Genomic DNA, 18,587 nt, shown 5'->3' with positions numbered 1-18,587 from the left:
GCTGATTCATCGGGGCTGTCCTTTCATGTTAAAATATTGATTCGGAGGCTCGTCAGATTAATGCGTAGTGATGGCTGCATGTCAGCTGCCATGTTTGCAGTAATTGTTTCTGCTTAGATTGTTTGGGAATGGATCAACGAGACGGCAGCAGGCGGTTCGTTACCATGACGACTCCTATGTTAATGAACCCGCATGTACTCAAGCTTTCCTTCGACTGATACGGATAAACTGACTTCTGACAGATTTTTATGAGTGTTGCAAAAACAAATATTTTAATATCACGTCAGTAGAATCTAATTTAAACATGACACAAAAAGTAATAATCCATCAAAAACAATGTTGGTGCTAATCATTGATCTATCCAAGATGGTCATAATCAAACATTTTGTTTTTGCCCATTACCTTCATTATATTGATTTTATGAATTTATGATTTTTAATCACTGATTTTACCAATAGGAGTGGTATTGTCACCAAAAATGTCATTTAAATGGTTAAGATTTCAACAATGAATGAATATTTGTTTTGTCCACCTTTTATTGAGGAGGGTTAAAGATGACACAATGAGCCTCAGGTGGCGTCCAATCAGGTGTTGCATGCTGGTTAATGGCGGCTGCAGACCAGCGATGTGAGTGGGAGGAGAAGAGAAGCTCTTCAGTATCCGACTGACTGAGTGCAGCGAGAGAGAAAGGAGGCGAACAATGACGGCTGATAAGGAGACGCGACTCCTCCGACATCTTCATCAACTCAGACTCTCACACGGACGGAGGCCGAGCCCGACTGATGCAAAAAGCAAAAAAGATTGAATAAAAAATGGTGCTTGAGTGATGACGGGCGCCTCGATTCTAGATCCTTTATTTATTCAAGAATCTTTAGTTTTTATTGATACAGGCAGCAGTTTTAACTTGCTCACATCAATACGTTGCCGTATATTGAAATGTCCACGTCCAGAATATGAATGCATCACATGTATTTAGTGACATTGAAGGCTCGTGTCCATCAACACTTCGGTTCCTCAGAGTCAAACCAACGCAGCGAACACACAGTGGAGGTGATGTTAGGAGGGGAAGCTCACACACACACGTTTCCTCCTGGTCACAGAGGATATCCTGCCGCCGCCGGCGCCGCCACCGCCTCATGATTAATGGCTGTTTATGGTTTTTATCTCGCTGTGGAGAAATAACTTGGAAGTAAAGCAAAGAAAGAAAAAAAGATTTGTCCCCCGACCATGGAAGTCCATCTGGTTCCCTGCGTGCTCGTCTCCTCCGTGACCCCCCCCTCAGTGTATTAGAACTGATTAATAATGTGTGTGTGTGTGTGTGTGTGTGTGTGTGTGTGATGGTATCTTTATCATCTCTGTCTGAGTCGCATCACGAGGTGTGAAAGAGAGCGAGGGGATCCTGGACGCTCATCAAACCGCCTCAACGAGGACTTTGTGTCTTTCAGCACACGTTCGGCCCCCGCTCGCTCCTTTTGTCAAAGCAATCTATGAAACAGATGGCGTTCATATGAAACAGTCGGCCATTTTTATCCTCTTCCTCTTCCTCTACTCCTTTCCATCTGCTGCTCCTCGTCTTCGCTGTGGGCCGACCTGTAACGGAGGAGCAGAGCAAGACCACACACACACACACACACACACACACACACACACACACACACACACACACACACACTTTCATCTGGTTCAAAGTAGTTACAGGATCAATGACAATATAATCATGGCTGCAAATAGTAACTCCTCCCCTCTTCATCCTCCCCTCCTCCTCTCTTCATCCTCCACTCTTCATCCTCCCCTCCTCCTCTCTTCATCCTCCACTCTTCATCCTCCCCTCCTCCTCCTCCCCTCCTCCCTTCCCCTCCTCATCCTCCCCTCTTCCTCCTCCTCTTCATCCTCCTCTTCCTCCCCTCTTCATCCTCCTCCACTCCTCCTCCGCTTCCTCCCCTCTTCGTCATCCTCCTCTTCCTCCCCTCTTCATGCTCCTCCCCTCATCCTCCTCTTCCTCCCCTCTTCGTCGTCCTCCTCATCCTCCTCTCTTCATCCTCCTCTTCCTCCCCTCTTCGTCGTCCTCCCCTCCTCCCCTCCTCATCCTCCTCTCTTCATCCTCCTCTTCCTCCTCCCCTCATCCTCCTCTTCCTCCCCTCTTCATCCTCCTCTCTTTATCCCCTCCTCTTCCTCCCCTCTTCATCCTCTCCTCCTCTTCATCCTCCTCCCCTCATCCTCCTCTTCCTCCCCTCTTCATCCTCCTCTCTTTATCCTCTCTTCACCCTCCCCTCTTCATCCTCCCCTCTTCTTCCTCCCCTCCTCCTCCGCTTCCTCCCCTCTTCGTCATCCTCCTCTTCCTCCCCTCTTCATCCTCCTCTTCCTCCCCTCTTCATCCTCCTCTTCATCCCCTCCTCTTCCTCCCCTCCTCATCCTCCTCTCTTCATCCTCCTCTCTTCATCTCCTCCTCTTCCTCCCCTCCTCATCCTCCTCTCTTCATCCTCCCCTCTTCATCCCCTCCTCTTCCTCCCCTCTTCATCCTCCTCTCATCCTCCTCTTCCTCCCCTCTTCATCCTCTCCTCCTCTTCATCCTCCTCCCCTCATCCTCCTCTTCCTCCCCTCATCCTCCTCCCCTCATCCTCCTCTTCCTCCCCTCATCCTCCTCCCCTCATCCTCCTCTTCCTCCCCTCTTCATCCTCCCCTCATCCTCCTCTTCCTTCCCTCTTCATCCTCCCCTCATCCTCCTCTTCCTCCCCTCTTCATCCTCTCCTCCTCTTCATCCTCCTCCCCTCATCCTCCTCTTCCTCCCCTCATCCTCCTCCCCTCATCCTCCTCTTCCTCCCCTCTTCATCCCCTCCTCTTCCTCCCCTCCTCATCCTCCTCCCCTCATCCTCCTCTTCCTCCCCTCTTCATCCTCCCCTCTTCATCCCCTCCTCTTCCTCCCCTCCTCATCCTCCTCCCCTCATCCTCCTCTTCCTCCCCTCTTCGTCCTCACACAGGTGTCGGACAGGTGTGACTACGTCTTCGTCAACGGGAAGGAGATGAAGGGTAAGGCGAGGATGAGGGTGAACTTCACCCACGGGTTCCTGAGTGCCCAGCTGGAGCTGGACGTGTGGATCCCCCGGCTGCCGCTCCAGATCGAGGTGTCGGACACCGAGCTGAGCCAGATCAAAGGCTGGAGGGTCCCCGCCGGGCCCCCCGGGCAGAGGTACGGCACTGCTGCATGGCCTCCTCTCATTGGTCGGCCGGAGTAACTCATTATCCAATGAAACGGCGTTTCAGTGGATCCAAGTTCAATGAAGTAATGATTAGGATTTATGTGAAATATAAATGCATCCAAATAAATAAGGTGGAATGACTAATTAATTAATTAATTAATTAATTGGCTGTGTGGCTTCCTTCCCTCACCGTTGGATTGGTCGGGAGCTCATGGAAACAAGCATCATATTTCTTTTGCAGGAAGAAAAAGAGCAACACTTTCTATGAAGGTCATGTATATAATGAATCATAAGCACATTATAATGCATTTATAGCGCTTTTAAAGTCGTTATAATCATTCACGACATCTTTAACCAACTTTAGCCCGCTCTAACGTATCATGACTTATAATACATGATGTCCACCACTTATAAACCTCGTTATTATAAAGGTGTCATGCATGATTATCAACATTTATATAGACTTGTATAAAGCCGTATAAATGCATTATAATGTGTTATGAATGATGCATTATGTGAACTTTATTTTGATATAGAATGCGTTTATTGTTAAGTAGGAGCACCATTCTGGGGATGTGATCTCTAAAAGGGTGTTTTTCCGTCCAGTTCCACCTTAAGAGGGAACTCAGGCCTTTCTTAGCAGGTGATGGATGTGATTTCCATCACGGCAGCCTTCCATAAGATAATGATGAGTCGTGTGACTGAACTCCTCGCCTCCTCCCGACTCCAGCCGCGATGACTTCCAGCTCCTCGGGGCTGATAACAAAAATGTCTGACCCGTGCGATACACCTCGCCATTACTGGTTGCCGCTCGGCCGGGTTATTAGAGCTGCCTGGAGGTCAGACCTGCAGACCCCCGGGGGAGCCTCATCACCGTGCTGCTCACATCCATCCCACTGATGGAGGCCATATCGGCTGCAGTAATTACTTGTGTGTGTGTGTGTGTGTGTGTGTGGAGGTCTGGTCCTGGACTCATCCCACGCCACCGGTGTGTGTGTCTGCTCTAATTACCCCCGCTCACCTCTTTAGTTTGAGTGACAGCGACAGTGTGAGACTTGTCGCGGCGTGTCGGCTGCAACGCCTTTTTAATCGGCGAGGACAGGCGAGCCCGAGTCCAGTCTGTGGTTATCAGGGGAGAAACAGCCGCGACCTTGCAGAGCAGCACGACGCCATGTTGGCGCTCCGCCATCGTACAGAAACACGGCGGGGCCTTCCTCTTCCTCCGTCAGCCGGGCCGGAGACACGCGAGGAAGTAAAGAGACCTGGAAGATGCACAGTCTTTGACTGGCAGCGCCTGTATGGCTCACCTCCTTCCCTCCTTAAGCCCGTCACCACAGCGACAAGATAAGCCTCCGTCGACAGCGAAACCCAAGTGGAGGCGTCACACGCCTTTCACCACGTATTTAGATATTATCCCCTTGTTTCATCGCGTTTCCTCCTGAATTCTCTCTTTCTGCCCAAAAACAAACCTTTACTTGTCTTCCTATAAGATTCAAACGGACCAATCAGGCTCGTCTCTACACACACACACACACACACACACACACACACACACACACACACACACACACACACACACACACACACACACACACACTAATATGCAGCGACTCCTCTGAAGTCAGAAGTGGGTTTGAAAGTGAACGGACGTCAGATCAGATTCACGGCGGAGCTTCAACGTCCCGTTTGTCAAACAGCAAAACTCAACAAAACACCATTTCTTATGTCCTTAACGGATTCAACCAAAGCAGCCAGCGGTGGGAAACTTTCAATTACCGCCTTTGGAAAATAATTGGAAGATGAGAAAATCATTGGCAGATGTTTTTCTCTCCTCGGCGTGTAATATGCAAATGAGCGGGAGAAGACGGAGCGATGTTAAAATGAATGTTTCATCACAAAGTCACGAATCAAAAAGCTTGTTAGTCGGTCGGGGCCGACGGTGTTTCCGTGGAAGTGTTGCATTTTGATGCAGGAGGCGTTTTGTTTCCGTGGGAACGGTGAGGTCGACGTTTTCCGTCCATCTGATGAAACTAAAAACGCCGTGGAGCAGCAGACGGACTGGCGTGACCTCGCCCTCCTTAATGCAGCGTTCCACTTCTGTCTGCAAAGTGACATAAAAAATCATAAGTGGAGGAGTTAGTGTTTATGAATATGCATTAAATGTGTCACGCAGGGTTCTGGTATGTTAATCCAGTGTTGCAAGCGTTTCTAAATTAGTGCCAAAAAAAATCTTACTTTCAAAACACAATTTGGGAGAGCAAGAGCTCTGCAAAAGGACTGATCAACATTCATTCTAGTCTGGATGAGACTGATATATTCATACTGACCATCAATACTAATAGAGCATTAGTATTACTGACACCGATTCCTGCAGAGTTGGAGAAAGCAGAATATTTTCTCTCTTCTCGCTGGTTTAAAGTGGGACCGAGTTAGAAACACGCCAATCTAGCAAGACACACATCAGCTGGTTTACTACAGCTGGAGGAACCAGAATCAGGTATTGATCTGTGATTTAATATCAATAACCAGATGAAAAGGATGCAGAAATAACTCCATCATGATGGTGAGTCTGGTTGATGGTGCTAGGCTACGCTAACATTGTAGCTGCTCCATCAACACTCCAAATAAGGTCATCTAGACATAAATACAGCAGAGACCTTGTTGTTTGGACCACAGACAGTCTCTGGTTCTCCACATAGTCTGGTCTGGTCTCTGGACTCATGTGAGCTACTATCTAGACCTCTGGGGGACCACAGACAGTCTCTGGTTCCTCCACATGGTCTGGTCTGGTCTCTGGACTAATGTGGTCTACTATCTAGACCTCTGGGGGACCACAGACAGTCTCTGGTTCCTCCACATGGTCTGGTCTGGTCTCTGGACTCTTTGCATGGATACAGTGTTTAGGGAACGCAGTATTAAAGTGTTTTATTTTCCACTTAGATTTTGTTGCTTATTCAGTCGTGAGGAATTTAATATCACAGATAAATATGATGTGAGGTTTTTAGGGGCCGTTCGACACAACAAGAGAAATCAGTGTTGTGAAATTGTCATTTGGCTGCATCACTTGTTGAACTCTGAACCCTCTGAATCCTACAGTGGACTCCCGTCCTGTGTGAGTGGCATCAGTGTCATTCAGTCACATGTGAGACCATCGAAGGTTTGAATCCCTCAGCTCTACATCTCTCTCCGGCGTTCCCCCCACAGCTAACATCTTTATTCCCACGGCGTCGCAGTCAGACCTCTCAGACCATCCAAACAGAAAACAGGAGACGAGCCAAGCGGATAATCGGCAAGAAAACCCGTTTATGGGATTAATTTACTTTCTCTCCACAATTCATCACGATGGACCTTTGCCTGTGAGAGGAGGAGGAGGAACAAATAGCGGTTTGAAGGGAGGGTGCGGTGTATGATTAGTGGTTTTTGTTGACGAAGCACTTTTTGCTGTTTGAAAGTGTCCCAACTAAGAGCGAAGAGCCGGAGCAGCATTTATTCTTCTTAGTGTGCTTCATCTGTTTGTTTTGTTCAAGGAAAACAATGAAGAAATAAATAAAAAAAAGTTATGGGGCAGAATGTAATGATAGTGCAGCTGTATGGGAACCATTTAAACCCAGTTTGTCACACTCAGAACTATTCTCCCGGTGAGAAGAGAGCTGCAGCCTCCGCTGATTTGTTGCCTCCAGTAATGCAATTAGATTTCCCAGCAACGGAGCAATGAGGGAGGCAATCAGGTGAAGCGGGAGTGAGGTGGATGAACATTCACAACCTGGAAACAGGAGGACGATCCTCTCTTAGTGGTTCAATCAGCAACATCACACTGTGACGTCACCTTCGTCGGTAAACGTGTGATTATGTTGGCTCCAAATGCTAAGCTCAGCGTGCTAGCATGCTCAAAAGAAGTAGGACCATTTTCTCATAGACTTCTATACAACCAGAGAGGAGTCGCCCCCTGGTGGACAGCAGGGAGGATGACAGTTTAAGGCCGCCAATATTGCCATGCTTATTTTTTAGCCTTACTTTCGTAATTTTTTTAATTTCCAGGTCCACGCGGGACAGCGAGGACGAGGACGATGAGGACAGGCGAGGACGAAGCTGCACCCTGCAGTACCAGCACGCCATGGTCCGGGTCCTGACCCACTTTGTGGCTGAGTCGGCGGACCCCCGAGGCCAGACCGGCTTCATGCTGGGCACCGACTGGCAGGTGGACATCACGGAGCTGGTCTGGGACTTCCTGAAGGTGGAGGACCCTCAGATCGCTCGGCTCCTGGACCGGAGGATTCTGGTGGGACTCGACATGGGGATGACCACGATCCAGGTGGGCCACGCGTTAGATTAATAATCCCAGTTTGGTGTTCAACACAGCATCAAAATCCAAACTATGGAAACCATGAAAATAAGACCAAAGGTCTAATAAAGCAGAACTAATATGATAAATAGTCTTAAATAGAAATATCATCGTCGGTAGCCTTCGCCTCGTACTAACATCGTTCATAAAAGCTACACTTGAGCCTCGTGCTTCTCAAATTAAAACCATGTTTTCCACGAACACCGATGCTTCCGGCCTCAAGAGAAGGTCGAACCACTCGTTTCCCGTCCTCACCCCATTTATATTTTTGAGAAAATAAATAAAGAAGAGGAACCAGAAGCAGCTGTTGCTCATTTTCGTTCTTGTACCCAGAATCTCTTAAAGATCAAATTCCTCCCAAAATCTGATGATGTGAAATGCGGAGGGCTCTGCAGGTCAGGTTTAGTAATTACACCATAAAATACTTTAATTATTCTAACGCTTGGCTGATTTTAATGTATCACCACATTCAAATTATTAGGAGTATATTTAAAAAAGCATGTGTATCTGCAGGCAAGCACACATGATAGAATAATATCCTGCAGGCATGTGATGGTTTATTCTGGGGCTTGTGACTGACTCCTGCAGACAGACAGGTTGGCCTGTCGCACCTCGCCGGCCCACCGAGGGCTCTCAGCAGTGAAGTGAGGTCCTTTAGGCTCTCCAGGCTAACCGGATGAATATCAGCCCCTCCACCAAGGACCCGTCTGTCTGCAGACACGTGTCTCACCTTCACTCAAAACATCCACACGCTCACATGTACAAGCCTGAGACAGGCGGAGGAGAAGGTCGCATAGCATCCATCATAAACCCTCACCGCCTCTGAACGGGGGTGAAAGTGTGCCCTCCCTCCGTATTCATCACATCTGGAGGAGGGATCGGGGTCAAGTTTGAGTGAAGAGATAAAAATATAAAATAAATTGGGCTTTTTTTTTTGTGCTTATTGTGCAGTGGCTTCTGAGGCTTTTATGTTGGGTGAAACACTTGGAAAGACATTGTGTGACATCAGCTCTGCTAAGTGCTCATTGATGGGATGTTTGATCGTCATCCACCTGCCAGGAATCCACCTGTCAATCACGCACTGTTGATGCCACATTCACACCGGGTATTTACAGATGCCAGACCTGTAGGGTTCGGCATGGATAAAGCCATGCAGGCCAATCAGAATCCTCAGAATCAACAACAACGAATGACTTCCTGTTGCTTTCAAAAGGGTAAAAGTATTTTCTGTTGCATAATGTGATGTTTGGGAACCTAAAACTCACCCGGTCCACGCACACAAACACAAAAACACCATCTGAAACCTAAGGAATGATATCTTATCCGTGATAAAACCTCCGTTTCTGTGTAAATGAAAGATATCTGCGTCTTATTGCTGCGTGGAGAGGTCCTATAGGTGGCGCTGTGTTTCTTGTGTTCGGCTGTAAAAGATCCCCCACGTCTGTGTGTTTAATGAAAAAAGCCTTCAGGCTTTAAAAACAGGTTGGGATCGTGGGAGCGGCTGTAATTGATCGTACCAGAGCGTCGCAGGTTATTGCCTGACGATCACATCCATAATAATTCATATTATCTTTTTTCTTATTGGTTGCCCTTCCCCAGGTGTTGTCCCCGTTGTCGGACTCCATCCTGGCGGAGAAGACCATCACGGTGGTGGACGACAAGGTGACCATCACGGAGTTGGGGGTCCAGCTGGTGACGGGACTCTCCATGAGCCTGCAGCTCAGTCCGGGCAGCAACCGGGCCATCCTGGCTACCACGGCAACGCAGGAGATCCTGCAGAGCCCCAAACAGGTCAGGACTGTGCTTCAATATGTAGGCCACCGGTTTGTTGGAGGAAAAAGCAGCCAGTTTATTTCCAGTAAGAGGAAACTGAGTGGGGATGGTGAGGTGAGGGAGGAGTGATGCAACGGGAGAGAAAGGCTGGCAGAGAGGTGAGATGAGAGCCGGCTGGTGGGTTCGACAAACAAGGCAACGCAGAGCAGGAGAGAGCAGGTGGAAGACGCTGCGAGCAGGAGAAACTATCCAAACAACCCAAAAGTCAAACTGGCAAAATAAACTAGTTAAAGAGCTGGAAGCCGGCGTATTGACAACCTGGCAACCCGACTGGTGGATTGGGGGTTTGGTGTGATTGGCAGGCAGGTGTGTGGAAAACAGGTCGTGGCCAGGTGGAGCACTGAAGCCAATCTATTTACTTATTTTCCTCAAAATCAGCTGCAATAAGCAAAATAAAATACTTTTTTTCCCCAATACGTTCCATATTAAATCTTTAATGTTAATGTTTGGTGTAAATGTTATTTGCCAGTCTGAACACCGAAACATTAACAGACTGGTAACCTCCTGTTTAATGTCCCAACACTATGATATGAGGCCAGTTCCATCAGGCATCCTCCCTGCCTGGCCTCTTGATGTATTATCTCAGTAAACATGAGTTTATGGTCTCAATCTCTAGTTTCAAGTCTTCTTCAATCCAGCATGATGTTCATTTAGTACATTATGGTCCATTTAGAGTCCACCAGACCAGAAAGCAGGGGACGCTTTAGAGGGCGGGGCTTACCTGATGATTGACAGGTTGCTACCATGCTAGTTAGCTACTAAGATGAGTTATCGGCAGTATCGAGGAGATAAACTGCAGCTTAACGGATAACGAGGAGCATTTTTTGGAAGTTAAGTTAGAAAATAAAAATGAATCTTAAATTGAGCTTTGCCGATAATGAAAGCCTTCAATTTAACACATTAAAAACCAGTAATTATTTGCAAAAAAAACAATTTAGGCGGATCAGATAAGGACAGAGAATGACGTTAATTAGCTTTACACTCGTCATTTATTATCTGGCGGTTATTCTTCGCTGGGTTGACGTCTCCGTCTATCTCCTGAAGAAGAAAAAGAGCATCGTTCTGCCGCCTCGGCTGCTCCGCTCTTCAAAACAAAAGACTTCCTGATTCCATTTCACACTATCGGGATTTTTGAACGAGTGTGTTTTTTACGGAGAGAGAAAGCAGCGAGTGTGCGTGTGCCGGTGTACATGTGTCTGTTTGTTTGTCCTGCACCGACTCTAACCCTCTTAACTCCGAGGGCCTGGAAGCCACACTGTGACAGAATGTGTTTCCTCGGGTCGCTAATACAAACGGGAAGCTTTAATTTCACAGCATGCATGAAGGCAACACGCCGCCGCCGCCGCCGCCTCCCCGGCAGAGATGTGGTTTCTGGTCTCGTTTCCTCATGGCGGCCGCTTTGATCCCCCCGTCATGAGTTATGTGGACTGGTCCTTTAGAGGAAGGATGAGGAGGACATTTATCCCCCCCTCCCCCCCACACCAGACCGTGAAGATAAGCATGCTGGACTGGAAGTCCTCGCTGTCCGTTATAAGGGGGGGATCTACTCGCTCGCCTTTCGGGGGATTTGTCCTTCAGCCAACGTTCAAAAAGGCGATGCAATAGAAGAGGAGCCTTAATCCTCACACAGATGAACAATGTTTAATGTTACGTTTCATCTTTGCAGCCGATCTTTGAATCGGTCCGTTAGACTTTGAGGACTTTTTACTCGTATAGGATGTTTCCTGCAATCAGAATGCAGCGGTGCTTTGACTGAAAGGAGCATTAGATGCACACGAGTCATTGTGTGTTTCACGTTAACCTTTTCACTGCGTTCACGAGCGTCGCCAGCGGCAACGAGGGTTACAACCCCAACAACTGGTGACGCCAGCAAAGAGGCCGTTTCCACCGTCTTCTCTGGCTCAAAACGCAGCTTCCAGCTTTTTAACCAGATTATTTTATCAAACCAGTGGAGTAAACCTGATCAACCAAAGAACCAGGGTATCCTAAAACCACAAGACCAGCAGACCCCAGACCCCTAGACCAGAGCTTCACCAAACCAGACCAGACTTAGACCAGAGCAGAGCAGACCAGACCAGACCAAACCAAACCCAGACCAGACCAAACCAAACCCAGACCCAACCCAACCCAACCCAGACCAGACCAGACCAGACCAGACCAAACCAAACCCAGACCAGACCCAACCCAACCCAGACCAGTCCAGACCAAACCAAACCCAGACCAGACCCAACCCAACCCAGACCAGACCAGAGCAGACCAGACCAAACCAAACCCAGACCAGACCCAACCCAACCCAGACCAGTCCAGACCAGACCAGAACAAACCAAACCAGGACTCCTGCAACTGTGCAGGCTTATGAAGCCTGGGAGGCAGCTGCTGCCAATCAGCTGATTAGAGGGGCGTGGCCAAACAGCCAGACCTGCAATGATCCCAGACCCAGACCCAGACCCAGATCAGACTGGGATAAGGCATTAATACTGAAATACTGAAACCATTCAACTTGGTTTCCACATTTACACTAGATGCTGTATTTTTATATTATTTCCATTTATATGTAACATGAAACACAACATCTCCTCTCTGTGTGTGTGTGTGTGTTTGTGGTTGTGTTTGTGTGTGTGTGTGTGTGTGTGTGTGTGTGTGTTTGTGTTTGTGTGTGTGTGTGTGGTTGTGTGTGTGTGTGTGTGTGTGTGTGTGTGTGTCCCTCCCAGGAGGCCTTGATCAGCGCCTGGCTGCAGTTCAGCGACGGCTCCGTGGCCCCCCTAGACCTGTATGATCCGGACTACTTCGTGCTGACGGCCACCTCCCTGGACGAGGACATCGTGACGGTCCAGCAGAACCCGGCGTGGAAGTGGCCCGTCATCGTGACGGAGGCCGAGGGCCAGGGCCTGCTGGTCCGCGTGGAGATGACCGTGTGCGAGCACTGCCAGAAGTTCAAGCGCCGCAGCGTCCTGGCGGCGGGGAACTGCAACGTCAGGGTGAAGTTCGGCCACGCCGACGGCTCCAAGGGGGCCGGCGGCAGCGACTACGGCCCTGACGGGGACGACGTGGAGACTCGGGGCCGGCTCTCCCCTTCCCAGGACCGGACCGGCCCTGACTCCCACTACTACGGCAGCTCCATCTCAGACGTGGACGACGGCGTGCTGAGGAGGGCCACCACCACGCGGAGCGCCATCATGCGCCGACCCAACGGGGACAAACTCTCCGATGACGGCCGGCAGAACCTGCCGGTGGACTTCACCGACTTCCCGGTCCAGGTGGACCTGCCCAGCGGGCGCAACATGGACGATGACCTCATCCAGACGGCCCGCGGCCTCACGGACCTGGAGATCGGCATGTACGCCCTGCTGGGGGTCTTCTGCCTCGCCATCCTGGTCTTCCTCATCAACTGCATCTCCTACACCCTCAAGTACCGCCACAAGGAGCTCTCGGTGGAGGGCCAGGAGAACCTGAACCACGCCCACGACTGGGTGTGGCTGGGCAACGAGGCGGAGCTGCTGGAGAGCCAGGTCAGCCTGTCCCCCCAGCAGGAGGAGCAGACCTCCATGATGGACTCCAGCAGCGGCCTGGAGGAGGGCAGCCACCTGCTGAACGGCGGCGCCGCCCAGAAGAATGTGCAGGGCCAGGTGCACCGGGCGGCGGACGCCGGCGTCACGGCGAAGGACGGCAAGGGGGAGTCGCCCACCACCAAGAGGAAGCGGGTCAAGTTCAGCACCTTCACCACCATCCCGTCAGACCGGAGCTACCCCGCCGTCAACACGCTGACGGGGGGCCACACACTGACGGGGGTCCACACGCTGACGGGGGGCCACACGCTGACGGGGGGCCACACGCTGACGGGGGTCCACACGCTGACGGGGGGCCGGGACATTAAGTGGGTCTGCCAGGACGTGGAGCTCGGAGACTCCAAGGAGTTACGCAACTACATGGAGAGGTTAAACGACAGCGCGTTGAAGGAGGTGGCATAATGAAACCGTGTGCACTTGTTACAAACTCACCCTTATGCCTTTCAGAGGAAAACGAGGGTCTGGACCAGAAGAACCTGGACCCTGGAACTAGACTTCAGAATCACCCTCCCGAAACTGCCAAAGGGTCATTAAATTAAAGAGAATTGTTTCCGATTCCACAATGTGACTGATGAAGAATGACAGGACGTCTTTTTGTTTTTCTTTTGATTTGTTTATCAGATGATTACCTTTTTAAAAATCATCATTTTATTCCTACAGGGTCCAGATAGAAGGATCCGGGACTCTGTGATATTCAGACCACGTGTAGATTTTAAAAACAAACAGTAACATGACTAGATAGATGTTCTGAATGTGTGTGCACATTAAATGGTTTTGGAAGTTTTGTAACATTTTTGGATATTCATTTTTTCCCCGATCCTCAAATGGTTCATTCTCATCCTCCTTCAAACCACAGAAGAGATATATATATATATATATATATATATATATATATATATATATATATATGCTGGCCGGTTTAAAGTAAAGTTTAAATGAAAGGTCTCGTTGCCGTCGGTAACGGTGATGCTCGGAGTCTGAACTACGACGTTGGGAGAGGTTCCTTCTGGAAAAATTGGATCTTTTGATAATAGATAATAGAATAGAGATAATTGCACAAATAACAATCGTGGCTGAAAAGTTCCCTAAACAAAAGGCAGTGGGCTGAAAAATTGCATTTTGCTGGCTGAGCGTTATTATCATCACAGTGGTGTCGGCTGATTGCCGGTTCTTTGCTGTTTTTTTGGCTGTTATTATTTTCCATCAAGCAGAGAAGTGCTCACATTACTGAAGTGTTGCTCGGACTGTTAATCAGCGACGTGTTAGCTCGGCCAGATACTTAAGCTAACGGCGGCGCCACCTAGAGCGTGATTACGGCACGCTGTTTACATGAGGTCAATGATGTCATCAGTCAGCGGAGCACCTTCATTTCCTGCTTTTCATTTCATGAGTTGAAGCTTCTTCTTCTCCTCTATAGTCCTCTACATAGTCCTCTATAACCCTCTAGTCCTCTACGTAGTCCTCTATAGTCCTCTACGTAGTCCTCTATAACCCTCTAGTCCTCTACATAGTCCTCTATAACCCTCTAGTCCTCTACGTAGTCCTCTATAGTCCTCTACGTAGTCCTCTTTAGTCCTATAGTCCTCTACGTAGTCCTCTTTAGTCCTATAGTCCTCTACGTAGTCCTCTTTAGTCCTATAGTCCTCTACGTAGTCCTCTATAGTCCTCTATAGTCCTCTACGTAATCCTCTATAGTCCTCTACGTAGTCCTCTATAGTCCGCTATGTAGTCCTCTATAGTCCTCTACATAATCCTCTATAACCCTATAGTCCTCTACATAATCCTCTATAACCCTATAGCCCTCTACATAGTCCTCTATAACCCTATAGTCCTCTACGTAGTCCTCTATAGTCTTCTACGTAATCCTCTATAACCCTTTAGTCCTCTACGTAGTCCTCTATAGTCTTCTACGTAATCCTCTATAACCCTCTAGTCCTCTACGTAGTCCTCTATAGTCCTCTATTGTCCTCTACATAATCCTCTATAACCCTCTAGTCCTCTACGTAGTCCTCTATAGTCCTCTATAGTCTTCTACGTAATCCTCTATAACCCTCTAGTCCTCTACGTAGTCCTCTATAGTCCTCTATAGTCCTCTACATAGTCCTCTATAACCCTCTAGTCCTCTACGTAGTCCTCTATAGTCCTCTACGTAGTCCTCTATAGTCCTCTACATAATCCTCTATAACCCTCTAGTCCTCTACGTAGTCCTCTATAGTCCTCTATAGTCCTCTACATAATCCTCTATAACCCTCTAGTCCTCTACGTAGTCCTCTATAGTCCTCTATAGTCCTCTACATAATCCTCTATAACCCTCTAGTCCTCTACGTAGTCCTCTATAGTCCTCTACGTAATCCTCTATAACCCTCTAGTCCTCTACGTAGTCCTCTATAGTCCTCTACGTAATCCTCTATAACCCTCTAGTCTTCTACGTAGTCCTCTATAGTCCTATAGTCCTCTATAGTCCTCTACATAATCCTCTATAACCCTCTAGTCCTCTACGTAGTCCTCTTTAGTCCTATAGTCCTCTACGTAGTCCTCTATAGTCCTATGGTCCTCTATAGTCCTATAGTCCTCTATAGTCCTCTATAGTCCGCTACGTAGTCCTCTATAGTCCTATAGTCCTCTACGTAGTCCTCTATAGTCCTCTACATAATCCTCTATAACCCTATAGTCCTCTACGTAGTCCTCTATAGTCCTATGGTCCTCTATAGTCCTATGGTCCTCTATAGTCCTATAGTCCTCTATAGTCCTCTATAGTCCGCTACGTAGTCCTCTATAGTCCTCTACATAATCCTCTATAACCCTATAGTCCTCTACGTAGTCCTCTATAGTCCTATGGTCCTCTATAGTCCTATAGTCCTCTATAGTCCTCTATAGTCCTCTACATAGTCCTCTATAACCCTCTAGTCCTCTACGTAGTCCTCTATAGTCCTATAGTCCTCTACGTAGTCCTCTATAGTCCGCTACGTAGTCCTCTATAGTCCTCTACATAGTCCTCTATAACCCTCTAGTCCTCTACGTAGTCCTCTTTAGTCCTATAGTCCTCTACGTAGTCCTCTATAGTCCTCTACGTAGTCCTCTATAGTCCTATGGTCCTCTACGTAGTCCTCTATAGTCCTTTACGTAGTCCTCTATAAACCTCTATAGATCCATTTCCAAACGAGTATTTTATATCTGAATATCTGACCTGAGCTCAGCTGTTCTCCTTTGAAGACTAAATCCATAATCCATCAGCTGAACTGATCAATCGGTTATTGATGACGTGGAGGAGGAGAAACACTCTTTGTCCTGAATGTTTCCTTCTTCTTCCTGCGGTTCCAGATCTGCCGGCCCCCCTTGTGGGATCTTCCAGCTCCTGTGGCTCCATCCGAGGCCTGCAGGGTGGGGGGGGGGGGGGGGGGTGGGGGGGGCTGTGCTCAGCCTGTTGACTGTGAAGGACGAGGAGAGTCCTGGTGCAGGTCTGGGAGGGATTTAACTGTCCCCCCATGAGGGCTCCATGTGATGGATGGAGGGCCGTGTAATTAAAACCAGCGCAGGCTCTTCAGGTGGGAGGAGAACCAGCTGAGGCTCCATTAAAGACCCGCCGTCATCCAAACCCCCCCTCGGGCTCCCGGCGTGGTCACACCTGCTGTGATGCGGATCCACAGAAGACCGGATCCACTTCCGAGACTCGACTGCGTCGGCCTTGACATCTTGAAGCAGCAGCAGCATCGTCCCCGGGCCGTCGTCTTAAATGGCTTTTTAATTAAATTGATGATGTGAGACCAACAAACCCACGTGGCGGGATGGCGGCGGCCCCCGTGGTCTCGGCGTGCCGGATCTGATTCCCAATTATCAAGTGATTATTCAGCAGCTTGATTTATGTGGCTTCCTGTGAATCTGTGTGTTTAAAAAAAACAAAATCAGGAGTTTTTACAGCAACAAGGTCGGCTCGACTTCTAGAGACGGAGCCGCCGGCAACGAGAGACGGCAACTCGACTTCTGTACGTTGACCTCAACAATTAGAACTTTACAGGATTATTCTGCAGATTTCTGAGCCTACAAACACGTTTTTAAGGCTAAAATTAATACATTAATAATACATTTGAAGTCGCAAATTTGCGAGTTTATAAAGTCGCAAATTTATATATAAATAAATCAACAATAAACATCAACATCATGACCCTTAACGAAGCGGTGACACACGTTGGGATGGATTCCTTAGAGAAATAAATGCGTACATTCATGGGATGTTAGCTAGCATAAATGCCAGTTGTTAGCATCAAATTTACGACTTTTTTTCTCAGAATATCGGCCCCCTCTCTCAGCTCAGTTTTTGTTTTCTACAGTAATACGCCGTCGAACCAATGAGTATTTACGTTAATTAACAATTTTGGAGTCGACGTCACGTTTGCGTCACTGCAGTTGCATCGTGGGTAAAGTAAATCACGACCGACTGGACCGATGACATCATCCTGAGCAGGTCCTCCCTGTTTATCACACGATGATGATGATGAATCACTGACGGAGTTAATGATGATGAATGAGGAACAGCAGCAACCATCAAGCTGCGTGCTCAGTCGGCCACTTTACAGCTGATGTTACTGCTGTGATAATACTTCACACCATGACTCAGCACAAACATTCTTATTATAACAACACCAGAGGAACTCTGCCTCTGATTCACAACCGTTCTGGACCAATAAGATGCTTTTAAACCCCTCGGACCTGAACATCAGGACCGAGGCTGAGTTTTTCTCTGTCTGCTCCCTCGTTCTCTGATCTTAACAAACATATGATGACACCTTTCTAACCCTCCAATCAGAGGAGGAGCATCTTCTCCAGCATCGACTGCTCGTTAGGTGAGACCCGGCAGTACGAGTAACGGATGTTCAGTCATTTTACCAGATTATGTTGGACGCATAGAGACAAATAAAACCTGCCCTTTCTCATTAACATGAAAATTGTTCTACGTAGAACTGAAACAAGATAAATGTCACTCGCTGGTGGTGATGTCATCGTGTTTCGCAGGTATGAGGTCAAAGGTGACTTCACCCCGAAGGTGTTTGCAAAAATGTCACCTTCCAGTCCAGAGAACCATGAATACAGAGACCATGTTTCTATATTTAACACGGAGGGAAAATGTCAGGAGATCACCGCCGTGATGAGAGGTTCATCTTCTGAGGATCATGAATGTCACGACGGTCCATCCCATGTGTTGTTGAGGTGTTTCTGGGTGAGTCACAGTGACATCATAAACCCAAGTGTGCTTTCGAGGTCCTGGAACCGGCTGAATCCAACCAGTAGCAGGTAGACATATCATCTCCGAGGCTCTGTTGTTTATTTTAACTCCTGGACGATAAATCAACTTAAAACATTTGGAGGTCAGCACAGAAACGATACATCACTTTCTCCTATATATATATCTATATATATATATATATATATATATATATATATATATATATATATAAATATATATATATATATATGTGTGTGTGTGTGTGTGTCATCGCCTTGTGATTTCTGTCAGAATCCCTCAAACGTGAGAAACATGACGAGTGTTGCTTTCCAACATCAGACTCATAACAGGAAATACCGTTTCTGATTTAATCTCATTCAACAAAAATAGACAGACAGACAGACAGACAGGCAGACAGACACACTGCA

General features: G+C 48.0%; 1 protein-coding gene across 1 annotated transcript in view; it reads left to right on the top strand.

Annotated features, from left to right (window-relative positions):
- The window catches only part of LOC311023693 (transmembrane protein 132C), a gene marked incomplete at its 3' end in the record, with an annotated part of 115,725 nt that extends 102,385 nt beyond the window's left edge, over positions 1-13,340 (top strand). Inside the window, exons 6-9 of the mRNA XM_084025685.1 lie at positions 2,979-3,187; positions 7,236-7,509; positions 9,139-9,330; positions 12,084-13,340. Of these exons, the coding sequence (XP_083881811.1) occupies positions 2,979-3,187; positions 7,236-7,509; positions 9,139-9,330; positions 12,084-13,340 (1,932 nt within the window). The remainder of the gene's footprint in view (positions 1-2,978; positions 3,188-7,235; positions 7,510-9,138; positions 9,331-12,083) is intronic.
- Positions 13,341-18,587: the final 5,247 nt, after the last annotated feature.

The sequence above is a fragment of the Eutrigla gurnardus genome (assembly GCF_963514095.1).
Source record: "Eutrigla gurnardus genome assembly, chromosome: 13".
Classification (NCBI taxonomy): Eukaryota; Metazoa; Chordata; class Actinopteri; order Perciformes; family Triglidae; genus Eutrigla; species Eutrigla gurnardus.
Note: the sequence above shows the minus strand (reverse complement) of the source record. Positions and strands in the feature narration are given on the sequence as shown.